Genomic DNA, 19571 nt, shown 5'->3' with positions numbered 1-19571 from the left:
ATGCTTTTTTTTTTTGGAACTTTGATTTGCTAAACTCAAAACCAAACCCATGGACATCAATTGACCTTAAGAGCCACAAATCAGTTCCAGGGGATGGATTATCCTACTCAATGGTCATGGCAACCCTGTGGGATATTATCACTTCATCTCCATTTTACATTTGAGGAAACTGGGGCTCAGAGAGACTGAGTGACTTGCCCAGAGCCACAGAGCTGCCAAGCGTGCAGTGTGGTCTGCACTCAGTCGGGCCTGTCGGCTTCTAAGCCAGGTTCCCAATCACTCCGCCTCCTCGTGAACCAGGAAGGCAGGAACCTGAAAAACTGAGTTTTCTAAAAAGATCCAACTAAACCCAAAGAAGTAAAGTCTAGATCTTTTTCGCCAGCCTTCAAGCCTCCATCTGACTCCCTACCTTGATTCGCCCTCCACACTTTTGTCTCAAGTGATGGTTCTAAACTCGCCCAAGGCTGACGCCAACCACATCCCTTTTAGGAGCTCCTCTGGGCTGCTTTGAAGGTGCCCTCGATTTCTGGTCCTCATAACATCCCAAAATACAAACAAGCAAGCAACAGAACCAGCTCATTTGTAAAGGAAACGTGCGTTGTAGGCAGTGAAGCCATTTGGTGAATGCCTCTTACATTAGACCTCAGTACGGAAACTAAGGCAAAGCCCCTCTCTGCAGCAGAGGGGGCAGAGATAAATGCCAGCCCACGCCAGCCTCTTTGCTTCATGGCCACCCACTAAAAGCACCTCCTTGACCTTAGTGTACGGAGTCCAGGATTCTGGCTGACCCTCTCACACCAGCGTTCGGCGCCTCCAAAGCCAAGTGCAGGTCCACTTCTCCCAGAGCTGGCCCCCCCGTCTGTGCCCTAAGTGATGCGCACCGCGCTCAGGGCAACATCCAAAGTGTCACTACTTCCACGCACCTGTCAAACACCTGTGCGTGATCTACCTGCAGGATCAGGCGGCCCCTCAGTCTGGCCCTCCTCGTCCCACCATCCACTCTCCCCCACCCACAAAGCAAGCCTCCCCAGGCACACCCCTCAGCACCAGCTCTGAGCCCTGGAAGAACCTGTGCTGACACTCTGAGGACACAGATGGTCTGTTCTTTAGGACTGTTCTCCAACTGTCCCTTGAGCATCAGCCTCTCCTCCTCACCAAGACTGAAAGTTCCTACCAGGTCATAGGGCTCCAAAACCACCGCAGACGGTGACTGCAGCCATGAAATTAAAAGATGCTTACTCCTTGGAAAGTTACAACCAACCAAGACAGCATACTAAAAATCAGAGACATTACTTTGCCAACAAAGGTCCGTCTAGTCAAGGCTATGGTTTTTCCAGTGGTCATGTATGGATGTGAGAGTTAGACTGTGAAGAAAGCTGAGCGCTGAAGAATTGATGCTTTTGAAATGTGGTGTTGGAGAAGACTCTTGAGAGTCCCTTGGACTGCAAGGAGATCCAACCAGTCCATCCTAAAGGAGACTAGTCCTGGGTGTTCATTGGAAGGTCTGATGTTGAAGCTGAAACTCCAATACTTTGGCTACCTGATGCGAAGAGCTGAATTCATTTGAAAAGACCCTGATGCTGGGCAAGATTGAGGGCAGGAGGAGAAGGGGACAACAGAGGATGAGATGGTTGGATGGCATCACTGACTCGATAGACATGGGTTTGGGTGAACTCCAGGAGTTGTTGATGGACAGGGAGGCCTGGCGTGCTGCAGTCCATGGGGTTGCAGAGTCAGACACAACTGAGTGACTGGACTGAACCAAGTCATAAGAAGACCTTCCTCCTGATCCAGCAGCAAATGCTTGGACTTTGGAATCAGGAAGACCTGAATGTAAACACTGGCTGTTGTTACAGGGTGAGTCATTTATCACTTTGAACCTGTTCTCTCCGGGCTGCTGTGAGAAGGAAATTATTAGTGGAGGTGATGTCGTCACAGGCAAATGGGCTTCTGTATTTTCCATTCTCCCCTCGCACCACACCTACACCTCTGTGGCCGCCAGTTAGTCATTAATGACCTCTTCACTGTACTCCACTAACGGGTGGCGCAAACCTGCTCTCGGCAAGGCTGCCCCCACGGGAGCTAAAAGGATGGAGTTCTGTCCATCCTAACTTTGCTGACAATATTTTCAAGGCTTCAAAAAGTCAGGTTGAGGGACTTCCCTGGTGGCCTAGGAGTTAAGAGACCGCCTTCCAATGTGAGGGACACAGGTCCCCGGTTGGGGTTGACAAAGGTCCCAGGCTGATCCCTGGTTGGGGAACTAAGATCCCACATGCCACGGGGCAACTAAGCTCACACTGACCACAACTAAAGAAGCACCCCAAGGAAGACTGCACCCATCGAGAGGGAAAAGATGGTCCAGCAGAAGAGGAGCCAGCATTTCAGGGAAATCACGCTCAGGAAAGCCAGCCAAGGTGACGCGACGTCCAACCACACCCTGATCCGGGACGCTGATGGGCAGCTTTAAAGCAGCTCACTGCGGCTCGTGATGCGGGAAGGGATATAAAACCAGGGCAGTTCTCGAAGCACTTGTACACAGATGGGCAAATGTTTCCCCAGGGGAAACAAGGGCTGTCTCTTCCGGGCAGACAAGCTCAGTGAGCCTACAGTGTTGAAAATCCAGGAAGAACCCGGGCCGACGGTGCCAACAGGCTGAGAAACGAAACAAAGGGCTGCATGGGCAGCAGCAGACCTGGACCCGAGACACATGGCCAGAGAGGAGCTGCGCGGGGTACCTGTGAAAGCACGCTGCCCGGGCCTCGAGGGCTCGCTGCTGCTGGCGCCACCGCCAGAGTCTCCTCCACGCCTGGAAGGCTGCAGGCAGGGCTCTCTGCTGGAAGTGGCCGTCTGCTCTGGCCTGCAACAGCTGAGGGGAAGACCGTGAATGACCATTTGCACTTTACATTAAAAACGAAAAAAGTCTTTCCAGGTCACATTCTCAAAGGAGGACTGCTTCCGGTACAAACACCTTTTAAAATGAAAAGCATGACTTCCAATTTCTGCCAACATGACAGGTGAAAAATGAAATAATAGGTGGAAAACTTTGCCTTTCATTAAAAGTGAATTAAGCGTCTCTCCCTACATTTGACCCCATATGCGTGTGTATGTGTATCTATCTAACGTTTTGTCCTATGGCCCAAGTGTTCATCCTCATTGCCCAGTTTACTGACTGTCAGCATTTAACTCAGTGACATATACGGGTTTTTTGAACCTTAAATTTATTAGTCCTCTGTCGTGTGTGTTATCAATTTTTGTTTCCACCCTGTATCTTTTGATTTTATAATACTTTTTTGAAATACAGAGTCTTTAAATTTTTATGTAATTATAAAAGGCTACTTAATCTACTATAGGATCAGTAAAATCTACCATGTGACCCAGAAACCCCACTACTGGGCATATACCCTGAGAAAACTATCATCAAAAAGGACACATGTACCAATGTTCACAGCAGCACAGTTTACAACAGCCAGGACACGGAAGCAACCTAAATGTCCATCAGCAGATGAATGGAAAAAGAAGTTGTGGTACATATATCAGAATATCACTCAGCTGTAAAAAAGAATGAATGAGTCAGTTCTAGTGAGGTGGACGAACCTAGAGCCTGTTACAGAGTGCAGTGAATCAGAAAAACGAACATATGTATGCATATATATGGAATCTAAAAAAATGATACTATCTGCAGGGAAGGACTGGGGATACAGATGTGGAGGATGGGTTTGTGGACACAGTGGGGGAGGGAGCGAGTGGGAGAATGGGAAGTAGCTTCCGCATATGGACACCATCAGGTGTCAGACGGATGGCTGGGGACAAGTGCTGTGTGGCACAGGGAGTCCCGTCTGGCCCTCTGTGATGACCTAGAGGGATGCAATCAGGGAGGGAAAGGGGGGATGTATGTATGATTATGGCTGATTTGCACTGTTGTATGGCAGAAGCCAACACAAATTAAAATAAAAAACATGTATATTTAAATAAAAAACAGGAAGAAAAAAAGGCAACTACTGTTCTGTCCAGTTTTAAGCTGGCTTAAACTTCAGGACATTCAGAAAACTAAGATCACGGCATCTGATCCCAACACTCCGTGGCAAATAGACGGAGGAAAAAATGGGAAGATTGACAGACTGTTTTTTCCTGGGCTCCAAAATCGCTGAGGATGGGGACACAGCCATGGAATTAAAAGACACTTGCTCCTGGAAGAAAACTTTTGATAAACCTAGACAGAGTATTAAAAAGCAGAAACATCACTTTGGTGACGAAGGTCCATCTAGTCAAAGCTATGGTTTTTCCAGTAATCATGTACAGATCTGAGAGTTGGACCATAAAGAAGGCTGAGCGCCGAAGAACTGATGCTTTTGAATTGTGGTGCTAGAGAAGACTCTTGTGAGTCCCTTAGACAGCAAAGAGATCAAACCAGTCAATCCTAACGTCCCTTAGACAGCAAAGAGATCAAACCAGTCAATCCTAACGGAAATCAACCCTCAATATTCACTGGAAGGACTGATACTGAAGCTTCAATATTTGGGCCACCTGTTGCGAAGAGCTGACTCACTGGAAAAGACCCTGATGCTGGAAAAGATTGAGGGCAGGAGAAGAGGGTGACAGAGGGTGAAATGGTTGGATGGCATCACTGACTCAATGGACATGAGTTTGGGCAAACTCCAGGAGGTAGCGAAGGACAAGGAAGCCTGGTGTGCTGCAGCCTACAGGGCCACAAAGAGTTGGACACGGCTGAACAACTGACAAAAACTACTATTCTATGGCTATTCTATGGCTACATCAGTAGGAAGATGTACCACTGACAGAATGATACATATGCCTCCATGATACAAAATCCTGGGGTGGCGGGGAAGCATACATGTGTGTAGCAGTTTTTAAGATAGGGCTGGCTGCAGGGAATTCCCTGTCAGTCCAGTGGCTAGGGCTTCCACCACTGGGGGGCACGGGTTCCATCCCTGGTTGGGGAACTAAAACCCCCATGCCTCAGCCAGAAACGGTAACAACAAATAAAACAAAACCAAAAAACAAGACTGCAAACTCTTTGATCTTCCTTTCCTTGAACCTGGGTGGACAGTGACTACTTTGACCAGTGGTGAAAGTGACACTAAGTGACCTCAAAGGCTGGGTCATAAAGAGCCACATAGCTCCTGTCCTGTTCGTGGGAACACTCTGGGAGCCCTAAGCTGCAACACAGGAAGTCTGCTACCCAGGGGCCGCCATGCTGAAAGGAAGCCCGAGCCTCTGGGGAAGGCCGTGCATAGGCTCTCTAGTTAACAGTCCCAGTGGAGCCCTGTCTTTGAGTCATTCCAGCCCCAGAACCAGGGGAGAGAGTGAGGAAACTAAGCTAAATGACTCCAACCCCCTGCCACTAGAATCATACCAGCAGAGGCCCCAGCAACACGGAGCAGAGACCAATCATCCTTGCTATGTCCTCTCTATTTTTGACACACAGAATTCTTAAAACATAATAAAGTGGTGGTTGTTTTAATCCACTGAGTTTGGGGTGATTTTTTTTTACAGAGCAATAGAAAATTTTACAGCATGCCTACGTGTGTGTTTGTGAATATATGGGTACACACACTCCTACTCACACAGAGGAAAAAAAATACCAGGTTTACTCACCAAATGTCATCTTAGAGGCAGGATTATGGGTATTTTTTTTCTTTTTTTATGTCTTTGTACACTTCTCAAATTTTCTGTGATGTCTACCTATTGCTTATGGGCATTTTCAAGTATACAAAAGAGTAGAAGCAATAATAAAACAAATCCCCACAGACTTCTCACCCAGCTTCAACAACAAGCAAACATTCTCGCCATTCTTTGTAATATCACTTCTTAAATAGAAGGAAACGCATAATAAATTACACGTTTATCTTTTCTTAAAATAAAAGGCACTGATGTGTTCCTGGATATCTGAACCAAGCAATAATACCCAGATTGTTAGCTACAGGTTTTTAAAAACATAACAGCTGAGCAGGGCTCTTACTATTTTTCAGACCGTCCACTGTGTGGGCTGCGCTGGAGGCCTGTAGAGATAAGGACTCAACCCTTGACCTTCTTCCAGTGCTGGGCCCCAGGGTCGAGGGGATCCCTCTTTTTCAGGGAGAAATTCAATGAGACCCTTTGCTTCTTTTCCACCTTGAATAAACATAACCTTTCAACTTGGGGGCTCATGTTCTTTTTCTAAAAGGACTCTTTCTTCATATTCTGTTGTGCTTGCAGTAAATGACCTTGAGAGACCAGGTGGCAATGTCTTTTCCAAAACAGCCACATAATCCAAAGGGATGTCAAAGAATGCACCAATTCTAAGCCTTTTCCAGGTGTGGAAGGCAAAGGTGACGCAGAATCGACCCAGGCCCTGATCAGTCCCAAACATCAAGCACTGGGGTGGTCTTTGGGGTAAAGTCTGAAGCAGTCACCAGCAGCTCATCTGTTTGTTCACCTGTGTCCCTCGCTCATCCAAACACAGTCAGGGCCTGCCCTCGGCCAACAGTTCAGGAGATGAACGGGGCAGGGCAGGCTCTGTGCTCAAGGAGCCTAGAGCCTGGTGGGGTGGATAGGGTGGGGGCAGCCAATGCTGGGTGATGAGAAGGCTGCGTGTGGCACAGGGGCAGGGGCCAGCGCTGACACCTGAGCTGAAAGGGCAGTGGGCAGACTGGGAAACAGGAGCAGGCAGAGAATACCCAGGAAGGACTGGCAGCTGGACTGTGCACAGCTATGAAGGGCAGAGTGGAAATAGGAACAGGGAGAAGAGCAGACAGGACCAGCTCCCAAGGGAGTCAGTATGATGTTCAAACCAAGCAACCAGCCAAGCTCCTTAGATCCATGTGCCAGACTCGAGCAGCAGATAGATGAGGAGGTAGAGAGGGCAGCAGCAAAATAACCAGGAGAAGCCTGGTTCGTGTCCCACCCGTTTTCACCGGGGGAAGGCCAAGCAAAGAGCTGAGCAGCCCATGTCCTACTGCGAGGCCCTGCAGACATCACCAATTGAACACACACTCCCCTGAGCCTGATGTGGCCTGGAAACCCACCTTTCTCAGTTCAGCGATCAGCCATCATTAGAGGCCCTCCGGGGCTGAACTACAAGCCCCGTGAGAGTAGGAACCCCCTGTGCTTTGTATCATAGCTGCATTCTCAGGGCCTGGCTTGGTCTCAGGCATAGCAGCTGTTCGGTAAGCCTTTCTCCACCTGCCTCCTCCCACCACCGCGAGCACCTGTGTCTCACGTGGTTTAGCTCTGGGATATGGGACTCAGGCTCTCCACCTTCCCCGGCATCTCCCGAAGGTCCCACGGGATGAAGGGCTGGCTGAGGACAGTCAAGATGTGAACAGAATGGCTTATACGCTCATCGCCTTCAGAGAGCAGCTGTGCTGTCAAAGCACATGGAGGCAGGGATGGGAGTCATGCAGACCTTGACACTCCTGGAGGGCCCTGGGGCAGAACCTTGAGCTTTTCAGTGCCCTTGCCTCCAAACCAGAACACCAGGCCTCCTGACACAGGCCTTCCCTAAGAATCTCTCCAACACCAGCAGATCCAAGAACGTGAGCCAGCAGAGCCCGCTGAGCTGAGGAACTCTGTACCTGCTGGGATCGCCTCTTCTGGGTGGACTGTGACCACAGCTGGAAACACTTGCGAAGCAATGTTATTCTGAAACAAAACACAACACAAGGGAGTCACCCTCCCACTTCCAGGCTTCTAAACTTTTGTTTTGACTTTAAGGAAGGTGAATCTGGGTGCAGGTACTTTGGATTTCTGACATGAAATCCACCAACCCCTGATTTTGGACTGTGGGCCAATCCCCAAAATTTAACAGCTTTCTTGTAAACCAAATTGGACCACCAAGGACAGTGGATTTGGAATTAGGTAATATGTATGAAATCCCCCCAGTATGCTGAGCTTTCTGGTTTTATGGCCAAACTCTGGGGTCTTTTAGGACCATGTTGGTCTGTGACATGCCTTCACATAATACCAAGATTGAGAACCACACTCAGCTTTGTAAAACAGGACTTATAATAGTGATATACCCTGGCAGCTCCGATATGAGTCGGCTAAATACTGGGATTCTCACTGACTCATTAAAAAGTGCTCCAAAATTGGACCCATAGCTATGCAAATTAAGTTATACTCTCGGGGGAGGGTTTATTGAACATGTCTTGCAGCAAGAAAGTGAATAAAAAGTAATAAAAAAATTTTTTAGAAAAGGGGATTCCCTGGCAATCCAGTGGTTAGGGTTCCACACTCACTGCTGAGGACCCTGGTTCAATCCCTGGTGGGGGAATTAAAAATCCCACAAGCCACGAGGGGCAGTCAAAAAAAAATAAAAAGTGAACAGCGGTTCCCTCTGAAAAATAAGACTAAGCCGTTGAAGGAAGGCGTCCAGGCAGTCCTTACTTTTTACTTTCTATTTCTTTTCTATACATTCTGAGTTTTCCCTGTGGACATGTGATGCTTTTATTTACTTAATCTAACTGAATGTTTAACTGAGGACATGCTTCACAACCTCCAAGACCAAGCCACAAACACCCACCTGCCTGGGACGTCTCTGTAACACTAATGACGCCTGAATCCCAAGACAGAACGTCACCGACGCCTGAGACCTGAGGCGCTGCTGGCCGAGCACCGGCACAAGCACTCCTCATCCCACCTCCCACCTCATCAACCGAGCGGAAGAGGCAGGCGCAGGAACCACGGGTCCATGGCAGGGCCTTTCCGAATCTGCACAGTAACGTGGGGAAGGGCGGTGATGACTCCTAGAGACCAGCAAGCAAGTCACAGCGGCCCCTGGGGAGCCTGCAGGCCACCTCCCTACCTGCGGTGGTTCCAGGCAGCACGCAGGAAGGGCAGCTGCTCTCTTTCCTCCCTCTGCTCCAGCCGCGACTGCCAGAGGTTCCAGACCCTGTGAAGCAGCTGAAGTGAAACAAGAAGGAAATGGAAGTGCATTAATGCAAAACAATCTCTCCTGACCCATTAGGTAGCGAATCTGTAACTCCAGAAGATGCAGGAATTACCTCAATTTGGAACACCCGACATGTAACAGACTTGAAAAATAATTATGGCCAAACTATATGGAACTATTCTGGGCCAACATAAAAAACAAACTGCTGAATCTATCAGATCTGTGGAAATAAAAATGAAGAAGCTGTTCCTAATCGGGGCCTCATGGAGGCCAACACCATTTTAGAAATTAAAACTGATCTTATTACATATTACTACTTATGAATCTTTTGTGACCCCATGGACTGCAGCCCACCATGCTCCTCTGTCCATGGGACTTCCCAGGGAAGAATACTGGAGTGGGTTGCCATTTCTTACTCCAGGAGATCTTCCCAACGCAGGGACTGAACCTGGATCTCTTGCATCTCCTGCCCTGGCAGGTAGATTCTTTACCCTGGTGAAGGAAGCTCACTGTCTACGAAGTAGTCTTGCCAAAAAACATTTAACTTCAATCTAGTCAAGCCCTTAGATCTAATTTCCAGTTCACAAGAGCTACATAGGAAAAAGGGAAATCAAATGACATCAAAAGTAAACAGAAAAATGGAGAATAGGAAGACTGTACAAAAAACTGGTCTTCCTTTTCAAAAAGTCAATGTCATTAAAAATACATATATACGTTATGCTAAGTGAAATGATCCAGTCACAAAAGGGCAAAGTTCTATAAATATGAGGTACCTGGAACAGTCAAATTCACAGAGACAGGAAGGAGAGCGGTGGTTGCCAGAGGCTGGGGGAGGTGGAGGAGACTGGGATTTACTGTTTTGGTTCTGCAAGATGAAAGGATTCTGGAGATGGGTGATGTGCACAGTGATGTTAATGTTCTTAATGCCACTGAACTGTACACTTAGTGGTTAAGATGAAGTTTTGTGTGTTTTACCACAATTAAAAAATAAACATGTTAAACAAAAGAAATGGGGGGTGGGGGAAGCTTATTGATTTACTAGAGTCTTAAGAGACATAACCCAATGTAGTAAGTCATAAATTTTTAATTGAATCCTGGCTTGTAAAAAAACAACTATAAACACATTTGGGTCTGGGGCAACTGAATTTGAATATGGAAATTTCAACATGTGCTCGGTATTGGTTAATACTGGGCTCCTCAGGTGGCACTAGTGGTAAAGAATCCTGCCGATGCAAGAGATACAGGTTCAGTCGGGAAGATCCCCTGGAGTAGAAATGGCAACCCACTCCAGTATTCTTGCCTGGAAAATCCCATGGACAGAGGAGCCTGGCAGGCTACAGTCCAAGAGGTTGCAAAGAGTTGGACATGACTGCGTGAGCACACACTGGTTAGTATTAGAGCATTACTATTCATTTTGTTAGGGATGATAATGATATTGTGGTTATAGAGCAAAATGTCCTCATTTGGGGGCAATGCATACTCAAACGTTTAGATGTAAAGTGTCAAAACATCTGTAATTTACTTTGAAATGACTCAGGAAAAAAAAGCAATTGTTAACAACTGTTGAACTTAAATGGTAAACTGAGGTTTATTATACTATTTTTTATATTTTTTCTGTACATTTGAACACTTTCACAATTAGAAAACCCCCTTCTATGCCCAGAAGCACAACTGACAAATGAAGGTAGAATGCTGGTTACCCTCAGGAAAATTAACCACTGAAGACGACAGACACACGGTGCAAACGGTACCAAAGTCCCTGGAACGCACGACTTAAGACTATACTCCCCAGGTCAAGGCTGAATCCACAGTGCTTGACCTCTGATTCAATCACCAATTTTTTTTCTTAAGCAAACAGATAAAAAACGGCATTACATAAGAGAAAAAAGTTTATCTATCCTGTGGTATGGATCACTGAAGAATATGGACCTGAAGGTTTTGGAGTCTCAAGATCTGAACAAACCTCTAAGCACAAAGGTTAAAAAAAAGAGAGAAAGAAGGGCCATCAGAAGAAATGCCTTGGTACAGAAGAGGGCCTCACCATGACATCATGCTGTTGGTGAGCAAGATTCCTTCTTATCCGTTGGAGACAGGCGTGGGTCACGTTGTCTTTCAGGGCTTTAAAGCAAAGATGCTGTGAAAAGAACAGACACAGTCAACAGTGTGCCTGTAACAGTAAGCTCGACGCCGGAGAAGGTGGCGAGAAGCTCAGCCATGGCTGTTCACAGATGCTCCCGGGTCCCAGACAGTGTTTCTCTGCTTTGAGATTCAACTGGGAGTCTGATGCAAGCCAGCCCACACAGTAGGCACTTAATAAACACTCCCTGTTGCCCACAGGTACTGCACACACACGAGCAAATCACCCTCACCCCTGACCAGGAGAAGTCCCTGTGACCCACACAGAAACACCAGACAAAGGTCAAAATATCACCACTGCCTCTCAGAGAAGAGACAGACTTTCAGATTATGGTGGGTTTATTTTTTTTTTACCATGTGGGGTCAACGTGTATACTTGGTTCAGTTGCTAAGTCATGTTCAACTCTTTGTGACCCCATGACTGCAGCACACCAGGCTTCCCTGCCCTTCACTATCTCCCCCAGTTTGTTCAAACTCATGTCCACTGAGTCACTGATGCCATCCAACCATCTCATCCTCTGTCACCCACTTCTCCTCCTGCCTTCAATCTTTCTCAGTATCAGGGTCTTTTCCAATGAGTCAGTTCTTCGCATCATGTGGCTAAAGTATTCGAGCTTCAGCATTAGTCCTTCCAATGAATACTGAGGGTTGATTTCCTTTAGGATAGACTGGTTTGATCTCCCTGCAGTCCAAGGAACTCTCAAGAGTCTTCTCTAGCACCACGGTTCGAAAGCATCAATTCTTCGGTGCTCAGCCTTCTTTATGGTCCAACTGTCATATCTGTACATGACTACTGGAAAAACCAGAGGTTTGACTAGATGGACCTTTGCTGGCAAATTGATGTCTCTATTTTTTAATATGCTATCTCGGATTGTCAGCTTTTCTTAATACGTTATCTCTTTTCTTAAATACGTTATCTCGATTGAAGATTTTTTTTTAAGGAGTAAGTGACTTTTAATTTCATGGCTGCAGTCACCAGCCACAGCGATTTTGGAACTCCCCCAAATAAAGTCTGTCACTGTTTCCATTGTTTCCCCATCTATTTGCCATGAAGTGATGGGATCAGATGCCACGATATTCGTTTTTTGAATGTTGAGTTTTAAGCCAGCTTTTTCACCCTCTTCTCTCACCTTCATCAGAAGGCTCTTTAGTTACTCTTTGCTTTCTGTCATCAGGGTGGTATCACCTGTATATCTGCAGTTGTTCCTATTCCTCTTGGCAATCCTGTATATTTACACAACCGCAAATGCAGTTTTGCAGAGTAGAACAGAAGGAAAAGAAGTAATCTTTGGTGACTGAGGTCGGGGGACAGGGGCAAGACATGCTGGCCTGGCTCCAGCTCCGTCCAAAATGCTTCACGGGTGACTAAGCAGAGCCCATGCTCCACAGGCTTGCTTCAGTTTTCTGAGACAGAGAAGAAGCACCTAGGGGTTTTCACAGAGTGATCTGTGGGCCCCCAGAGGCTCCTGACAGTGTCTGGAGGCCACCTCGTGCGGTGAGGGTGGGGGAGAGCAGCCGGCAAAATGGACACTATTCTAAGACCTGGCTTCATCCACGCACCTCAACTTGGATTCATTTGCAAGACTAGGCCTCCACCATTTAAAGAGGGGGCCTGAAGTGCTGATACCCCAGGACTAGATCGCTTCTAAGGCTCCTCTGCAGCTCCCAACCCTTCTGACCCCACACCATCGCCATCTCTGATCCAAAATTAAAATCAGGACATGACAATGAAGGGGGCTTCCATGACAAATGGCAACCACACAACCAGATGCACTTAAAGAGCATGACGAGGGTCGGGCCCCCCAAGGAGGGATGCCCGAGCACAGCCACGGCGCCCTTACCAGCAGGCCTCGTCTGTAGTGTTCTCCTGCCGCCTTCCACCGCTCAGCTTCCTCTGCGCACAGCAGCATGTCTGCCCGAGTCAAGGCTTCTCGTCTCGACAAGGCCCCACCCCAGCTTGGTGCGACCCCAGTGACCCGTCCCAAGGGTCCCGGCTGCAGGTGACGACGGGTGAGCCAGGAGGGCTGGTGTCTACCTCATCTCGCCTGATGACCCAGGGAAGAGAGGACTGAGGGGAACCACGATGTGAGTTATTTATCTGCCTTTCTCCCCTGTGATGCCTACTTCATGAGGGGCAAAAATAGTCGAGATAAACTGCTACCAGTCAGAGTAAACATTTAAAAATCTCAGCAGAACCTGAGACTCCCGCACTCTCTGTTTTGGCAGCACAATCCGGTCAGATGTCTGAGCTTAAACCCTTGGAGTTATTTTCAGTCCTTTTCTCCTCCTACCCCTCCATCTCTCAGCTGCCAAGTCCATCTGCTCCCCTCCTTGTCTCTGCGTTCTGTCCCCACCCCCAGCACTGGGCCGTGCACCAGACTGGGTCCCCTGTGCCAGCTTCACTCCCACCATCGAGCCTCATCCTTCCCAAAGTACAGATCTGCTGCATCGCTTCTCAAAAACCTGCAGGGGATCCTCAGCGTCCCGGGATGAAGCCCAGATTCCTGACCACCCACACAAGGGCCCCACGAGCCAGGCCCCAGCCTGTATCTGCCTGCCCCTAACACCCCACAACGCAATGCAGACCCTGGTCACCACCCCTGGTGCCCTTTCTCATCCACACCTGCGTAAATGCCACTCCTTACACCTGAACCGCCTCTCCCGATTCCCGTCGGGAGAACGTGTCAGCCTGCAAGGCTTAAATTCAGCTCAAACATCAATTACCTCCTCGGCTAGGTCTCCACAGCAGCTCCAGCAGGACTTAATACAAACCTTTATGATAGTACTTATCAGGCCACATTTACACAGGCTGGTTTTCATGTCTATTTTCCCCCAGTTGACAATGAGCTACTGTTAAGTTTCTAGGTTTCCCTGTATTCAAGAACTTGGGCAGGGGTTTAAAACAAGAGTTCAGTGAACAAATGAAAATGTGAGTGAATATCCAGGGCAGTCCAAACCCCAAACCTGGGCACAGACTGTGGCAGGGGGAGGGATTAAGAAAGTGCACTGGAGTCAGAAGCCTGGCTCTGCCAATGAGACTGAAAATCACTTAGCACCCCCGACTCCGCTTCCTCATCTGTGAGATGGAGATGGCGACACCCACTCCACCGGGTTGCTATGAGGATTAAGGAGATAATCACAATGTCTGCACATAGCAGCAGCTCAAGGAACGGAAGTTGGGATCGTAACAACATGGCCACCAAGGACAGAAGGTTTTCTGAAACAGAAGTGAACTGAAGCAAATTTCTGAAGCAGAAACGGCATGGCTATTTCCACCATCTAATGGGCAGGAAGAAAAGGATGAAATGACAACAAAATCAGGGCAGTGGGAATGCTTCTGAGAGGGAGGAAAGGGAATACAGTCAGGGAGGAGAGGACTGGGGTGTGTGCGATGTTCTACTGAGTTGTGCTCATTTTACTATTATTCTTTAAACTACAAATGTTTGTTATAGGCACTCTTTTGTATGAGTATTCCCAGAATGGAACAAAAATTTTTTTTTAACAAGCCGACCAGAGTTCAGGACTGTCCGAAATTGCTGGGTAACTGTTTCCCACGTCTCCTGACTGTCTTACAGGCTGCCGGGCTCTCCCTGTCTTGGCTGGGCCGGAGGACAGGCCTGAGGAATGCAAAGGATACAGTGTTCCCAGTGCGTCAGGGCCCTCCGCAGCAGCGTCCTCCTGGCCAGGCCCTCCACCCGCGCGCGGTGGGCATGCAGGCTCTCCCTCCGTGCCCAGGCCTGCCGCCAGGCAGAGAAGTGCGTCTGGAGCAGGGTGGCGCACTGGACTCGCTCGGCCATCTCTGCAACAGAGAAAGGAGCTTCAGTGCTTCCCCGTCAAGGCTGGGCCACAAGCTGGAGGCATCTCTAGGATGGGCTGAAACCCACCACTGGCACACAGCTGGGATTTAAGGCCGCTGCTCCACAGAGAACGTTGGAAAAAAGGGTTTTGAATAGGGGAGGGTTACTATGGATTCCTTAGCTACAGTTCTGCTCTCCGCAGAAAGAGAAAAGGATTCTGTCAAAGGACTGAAGCTCCTGGTTAGTGACCGAGGATAGCTGTTTCTAAAGAAAATCCCATTTTACTCCTGCCTCTTTACCAGCATTTCGGGACTTCAGGAACGAGTCAGTGACACACGACTCGGTCGACACGCTGGCAGAGGCTTCTGTGAGCCGTCAGCCAGGCTGATACAGGCCGCCAGCTCCATCTCCTTTTAAGACTAATTAGCTAATGGCCTGATGAGCTTAAAGCCAGAGAGGGGAAGGGCATTGGTCCTGGGATGAGAATGCCTTAGGTGGAGGCATGTATTAGTCTGCAACTCATCATTAAGTAGCTTCATGCCTTCATTGAACTTCCAGGCTTGGGCATCCAGACAGTGGGTCCCTCATCACTATTTTCAAGTGGGCACATCAGCTCTCCCAAGAGACAGTGCTGGTAGGCTAGGAATCCTGCAGGGAGGCCTGGGGAAAGCAGGGGAGCCTAACCCTGCGGCCAGGACTTCTGTGTGGGCTCCAGAAACTGAAGGACAAAAAGTACTGGCCTTCATGACCAATTTGTCGTTACTTCTGACCTACTGTGGGAAAACTAAACCTTCAGGATAGTGCTCAGAAAACGCAACATCATAAATCATGCATCTGCATAACTAGGGACAAACAACCCAAATATCTCTTTTCTCTCTCTTTTTTTGGCCACACCACACAGCTTATGGGATTTTAGTTCCCCAATCAAGGATCAAGTCCTCGCCCTCAGCAGTGACAGCATGGAGTCCTAACACTGGACTGCCACAGATTCCCCCAAATATCTATTAATAGAAGAATGACTAAGTATATTAAGGTAAGCGCCCCCTGTAAAACAGTCATAAAAAAAAAAAAAAATTTATGGGATTTCCCTGGAGGTCCAGTGGTTCCGACTTCGTCTTCTGGATAGTTAGAAGTCTGGGATGGATATATACACACCACTGCGTTTTAAGTGGATAATCAACAAGGACCTACTGTATAACACAAGGAACTCTGCTCAATGTTACATGGCAGCCTGGATGGGAGGCGAGTTTGGGCGAGAATGGATACATGTGTATGTATGGCTGAGTTCCCATCTGAAACTATCATAATGTTGTGCATTAGGCTATACCCCATAATAAAATAAAAAGTTAAAAAAAAAAAAAACAGACTTCACCTTTCCAAATCAGGGGATGTAGGTTCAATCCCTGGTCAGGAAACTAAGATCTCACATGCCTCATGGCCAAAAAAACAAAACATAAAACAGAAGCAATACCATAACAAATTCAACCACTTTAAAAATGGTACACACACACACACACAAAATCTTATAAAAAGTAACTTAAAGACACAGGAAAGCATCGATTAGTTATATGGAAAAAAGCAAGATACAAAACTGTGTATCATACTAATCATAATAATTGCAGCACTCATAGCATAATTAAAATCCTACTGAATTAAATACATTGAATAGGAGCCCCTTCCGGAGAATGCCGGTCCCTTGAGGGGAAGAGGACACAAAACGCCACTTTAAAAACAAGTCAGACACAACAAATAGTGCACGAAGCCACCTATGCGTGGGACCTAAAAACACAACAGACTAGCAAATCCAGAAAAAAAAGAAGCAGACTCGGCTGTGTGGAGAACAAACTAATGGTTGCCAGCGGGGAGGGGGCTTGTTATGGGATTATACAAAATCACTGTGTGCAACTTCTGAAAACTGTAAAGCTCTATAGGATGTAAAGAATCTTTCATTCAATGAAAAACAATAATAAAGTAAAAAAAATTGAATAAAATATTGAAAAAAAAAAAAACACAGAAGGAAATAACTTAAACGTGAATTCAGGATGCTTTATTGTCCTCCTCGATCTTTTCTTTCAAAATCTGTGCTGTAACTGTTACTACCCCCCGTAAATTCATGGCCACCCCTGGCGGCAGTGGGCACGGCGACCCTCCCTCTACCCCTGGCGCCCAGGACTCACGGTTCCGCAGCCTCTTCTCTCTGCGCAGCTGCAGGTACTCAAGCCAGGCCCTGAGGGCTCTCCACTGCTGCCGACGCTGAAGGTGTGTCACTGCGGAGACCGTCTTCCATCTCTCCCTCTGGACAAAGAGGAGCTGCTCCTGCCACCGTGACCAAGCCTGGAAACCAGAGAAAAGACAACCATTAAGGGAGGCAGGAAACCAGAGGTAAAATACAGGTAAGGGAAAAAGAGAAACCCACACACTGGAGAGGGTGAAGTCAGAAAACGAGGAAGTGGCGATTCCAAAGCAGGATCATAAGTGATGGGGATGTGGGGTGAGAGGATCTTTGAGAAGGGCATTCTGGGACTTCCCTGGAGGTCTGGGGGGTAAAGAATCCACCTGCCAATGCGGGAGACACAGTTCGACCCCTGGCTGGGGAAGATTCCACACGCCTCAGGGAAACTAAGCCTGTGCACCACAAACACTGAACCTGTGCTCTCGAGCCCGGGAGCCCCAAGGACTGAAGGCTGTGTGCTGCAACTCCAGAGGCCTACAGGCCCGAGAGCCCAGGCTCTGCAACAAGAGAAGTCACCCAACTGAGTCCACGTGCTGTAACTGGGGAGTGGCCCCTGCTCAGCGCAACCAAAGAAAGCCCTTCTTTCCTGGATTAAGAGGGGGAAAAAAAGAAGAGGAATAATAAGCTGGGACAATCCAAGGGGTGGTATAATTAATTCAGATCTGGGACAGGTGAGGCTCTGTCTTTTCTTCCAAAGGGGGAGGAAGCCTACGGTTGAGGCCCTTTCTCAGCACATGAGTCCCCAGGACATGGACCTACAGAAACCGAGGGTCTGCGGACGGATTCCCTTAAGATTATCCATCTAGGGTACCCTTGGGAAGGTCTTCATGCACACCCAGCAATACACCTGCCCTACTCTGAAGGAAACTGTCATAGATGACTTGATACCTTCTTTTATACCTTCATACCTCTGTAAACCCGTGACACCCCTTCTCCCTTCCTTCCTCTCATCTGAATACCATTTTTTCTATTTCACCAAGAAAATAAAAGCAATCAAAAGACAATTTTCTCAAGCTCCCACACATCCCCCAGGGGGCTCTGCCTTCTCTCCACACTCCCAACAAAGGTCACTCCTACCCTGCCCATCTTCTCTCACCTTCTCAAGTTTATCACTCTGGCAATTACCCCCATTCCCTTCCTGTGTCATCAGCTTTCACTCTCTGCTAGATTTTTAAAATCAGCATTCAAACGTGCTGTTATTTCTCCCTTTGGGGATGTGACAACCAAAAGCAACGGGTGACCTCTGATTGGGCCCTGGATCTGACACTAAAAGAGCAACAATATACAGCTGCAATACAAACTGTAGTCTCGATATTATCAGATCAACATTACACAGTGAGGATGTGGTTACATAAGAAAACGTTCTTGTTTTAGGAGATATGAGCTGAAGTATTCAGGGTGGGGGCTTCCCTGATAGCTCAGTTGGTAAAGAATTCACCTGCAATGCAGGAGACCCTGGTTCTATTCATGGGTCAGGAAGATCCTCTGGAGAAGGGATAGGCTACCCACTCCAGTATTCCGGCCTACAGAATTCCATAAACTGTATGAGAAGGGATAGGCTACCCACTCCTGTAGTCTGGCCTACAGAATTCCATAAACTGTATGAGAAGGGATAGGCTACCCACTCCAGCATTCCGGCCTACAGAATTCCATAAACTGTATGAGAAGGCATAGGCTACCCACTCCAGTATTCCGGCCTACAGAATTCCATAAACTGTATGAGAAGGCATAGGCTACCCACTCCAGTATTCTGGCCTACAGAATTCCATAAACTGTATGAGTCCATGGGGTCACAAAGACTTGGACACGACTGAGTGACTTTCACTTTCACTCAGGCTTGAACTTGATGTCTGCAACTTTAAAGCGACTCAGAAAATACAAGAAATACACCGATACACTTGAGAAAGCAAACGTGGGAAGATGCTAAGGATGGGTTAACCTGGTGAAGAGAAGCCAGTATCCAGCTTTTCTGTGATCTGGTACTTGTCAAAATTAAAAAGTTGAGGGAAAAAACTGCAGCCTAGTGTGACATGAGACTTCACTCTTGGCCCAGTAATTAAGAATCTGCCTGCCAGTGCAGGGGACAAAGGTTTGATCCCTGGTTCAGGAAGCTACCACAAGCCTCGGGGCAACTAAGCCCGTTCCTGGGCCCGCATGCCTAGGGCTCATGCTCTGCAACGAGAGAAGCCACCACAGCGGGAAGCCCGTGCACAGCAATGAGAGAGCTCGGGTGCAGCAAGGAAGACTTGTCCATAAATAAATAAAGTTTTAAAAGACTATGGTCACACAAGTACTTCCAGAAGCGAATAGATCAGTGATCCTCAAACCAACCACCAAACACCCCTCTCTAGACCACTCGGCCACCCACCAACACCCAAGTGCTCTCCTTTCCTTTCCAAACTCTTCAGCAGGGCTGTCTACTTTCTCACTTCTCTTCCCCCAGTAAGCAGGGAGATCCTCTCCTCCTTGGGTTCACTGAAACTGCTCTTATCAAGGGCATCGATGACCTCCACGT

At 47.8% G+C, this 19571-nt stretch overlaps 1 protein-coding gene across 1 annotated transcript in view; it reads right to left on the bottom strand.

Moving 5' to 3' along the window:
• Positions 1–19571, bottom strand: part of SFI1 (SFI1 centrin binding protein) — an 88169-nt gene that overhangs the window by 17550 nt on the left and 51048 nt on the right. Inside the window, exons 9-15 of the mRNA XM_070768937.1 lie at positions 17001–17157; positions 14664–14825; positions 12868–12938; positions 10932–11024; positions 8804–8901; positions 7575–7641; positions 2736–2866 (exon numbers count right to left, since the gene is read on the bottom strand). Coding sequence (XP_070625038.1) covers positions 2736–2866; positions 7575–7641; positions 8804–8901; positions 10932–11024; positions 12868–12938; positions 14664–14825; positions 17001–17157 — 779 coding nt within the window. The remainder of the gene's footprint in view (positions 1–2735; positions 2867–7574; positions 7642–8803; positions 8902–10931; positions 11025–12867; positions 12939–14663; positions 14826–17000; positions 17158–19571) is intronic.

The sequence above is a fragment of the Bos indicus genome, chromosome 17, assembly GCF_029378745.1.
Source record: "Bos indicus isolate NIAB-ARS_2022 breed Sahiwal x Tharparkar chromosome 17, NIAB-ARS_B.indTharparkar_mat_pri_1.0, whole genome shotgun sequence".
NCBI classification, from domain to species: Eukaryota; Metazoa; Chordata; class Mammalia; order Artiodactyla; family Bovidae; genus Bos; species Bos indicus.
This window is presented reverse-complemented; position numbering and strand designations above follow the sequence as displayed.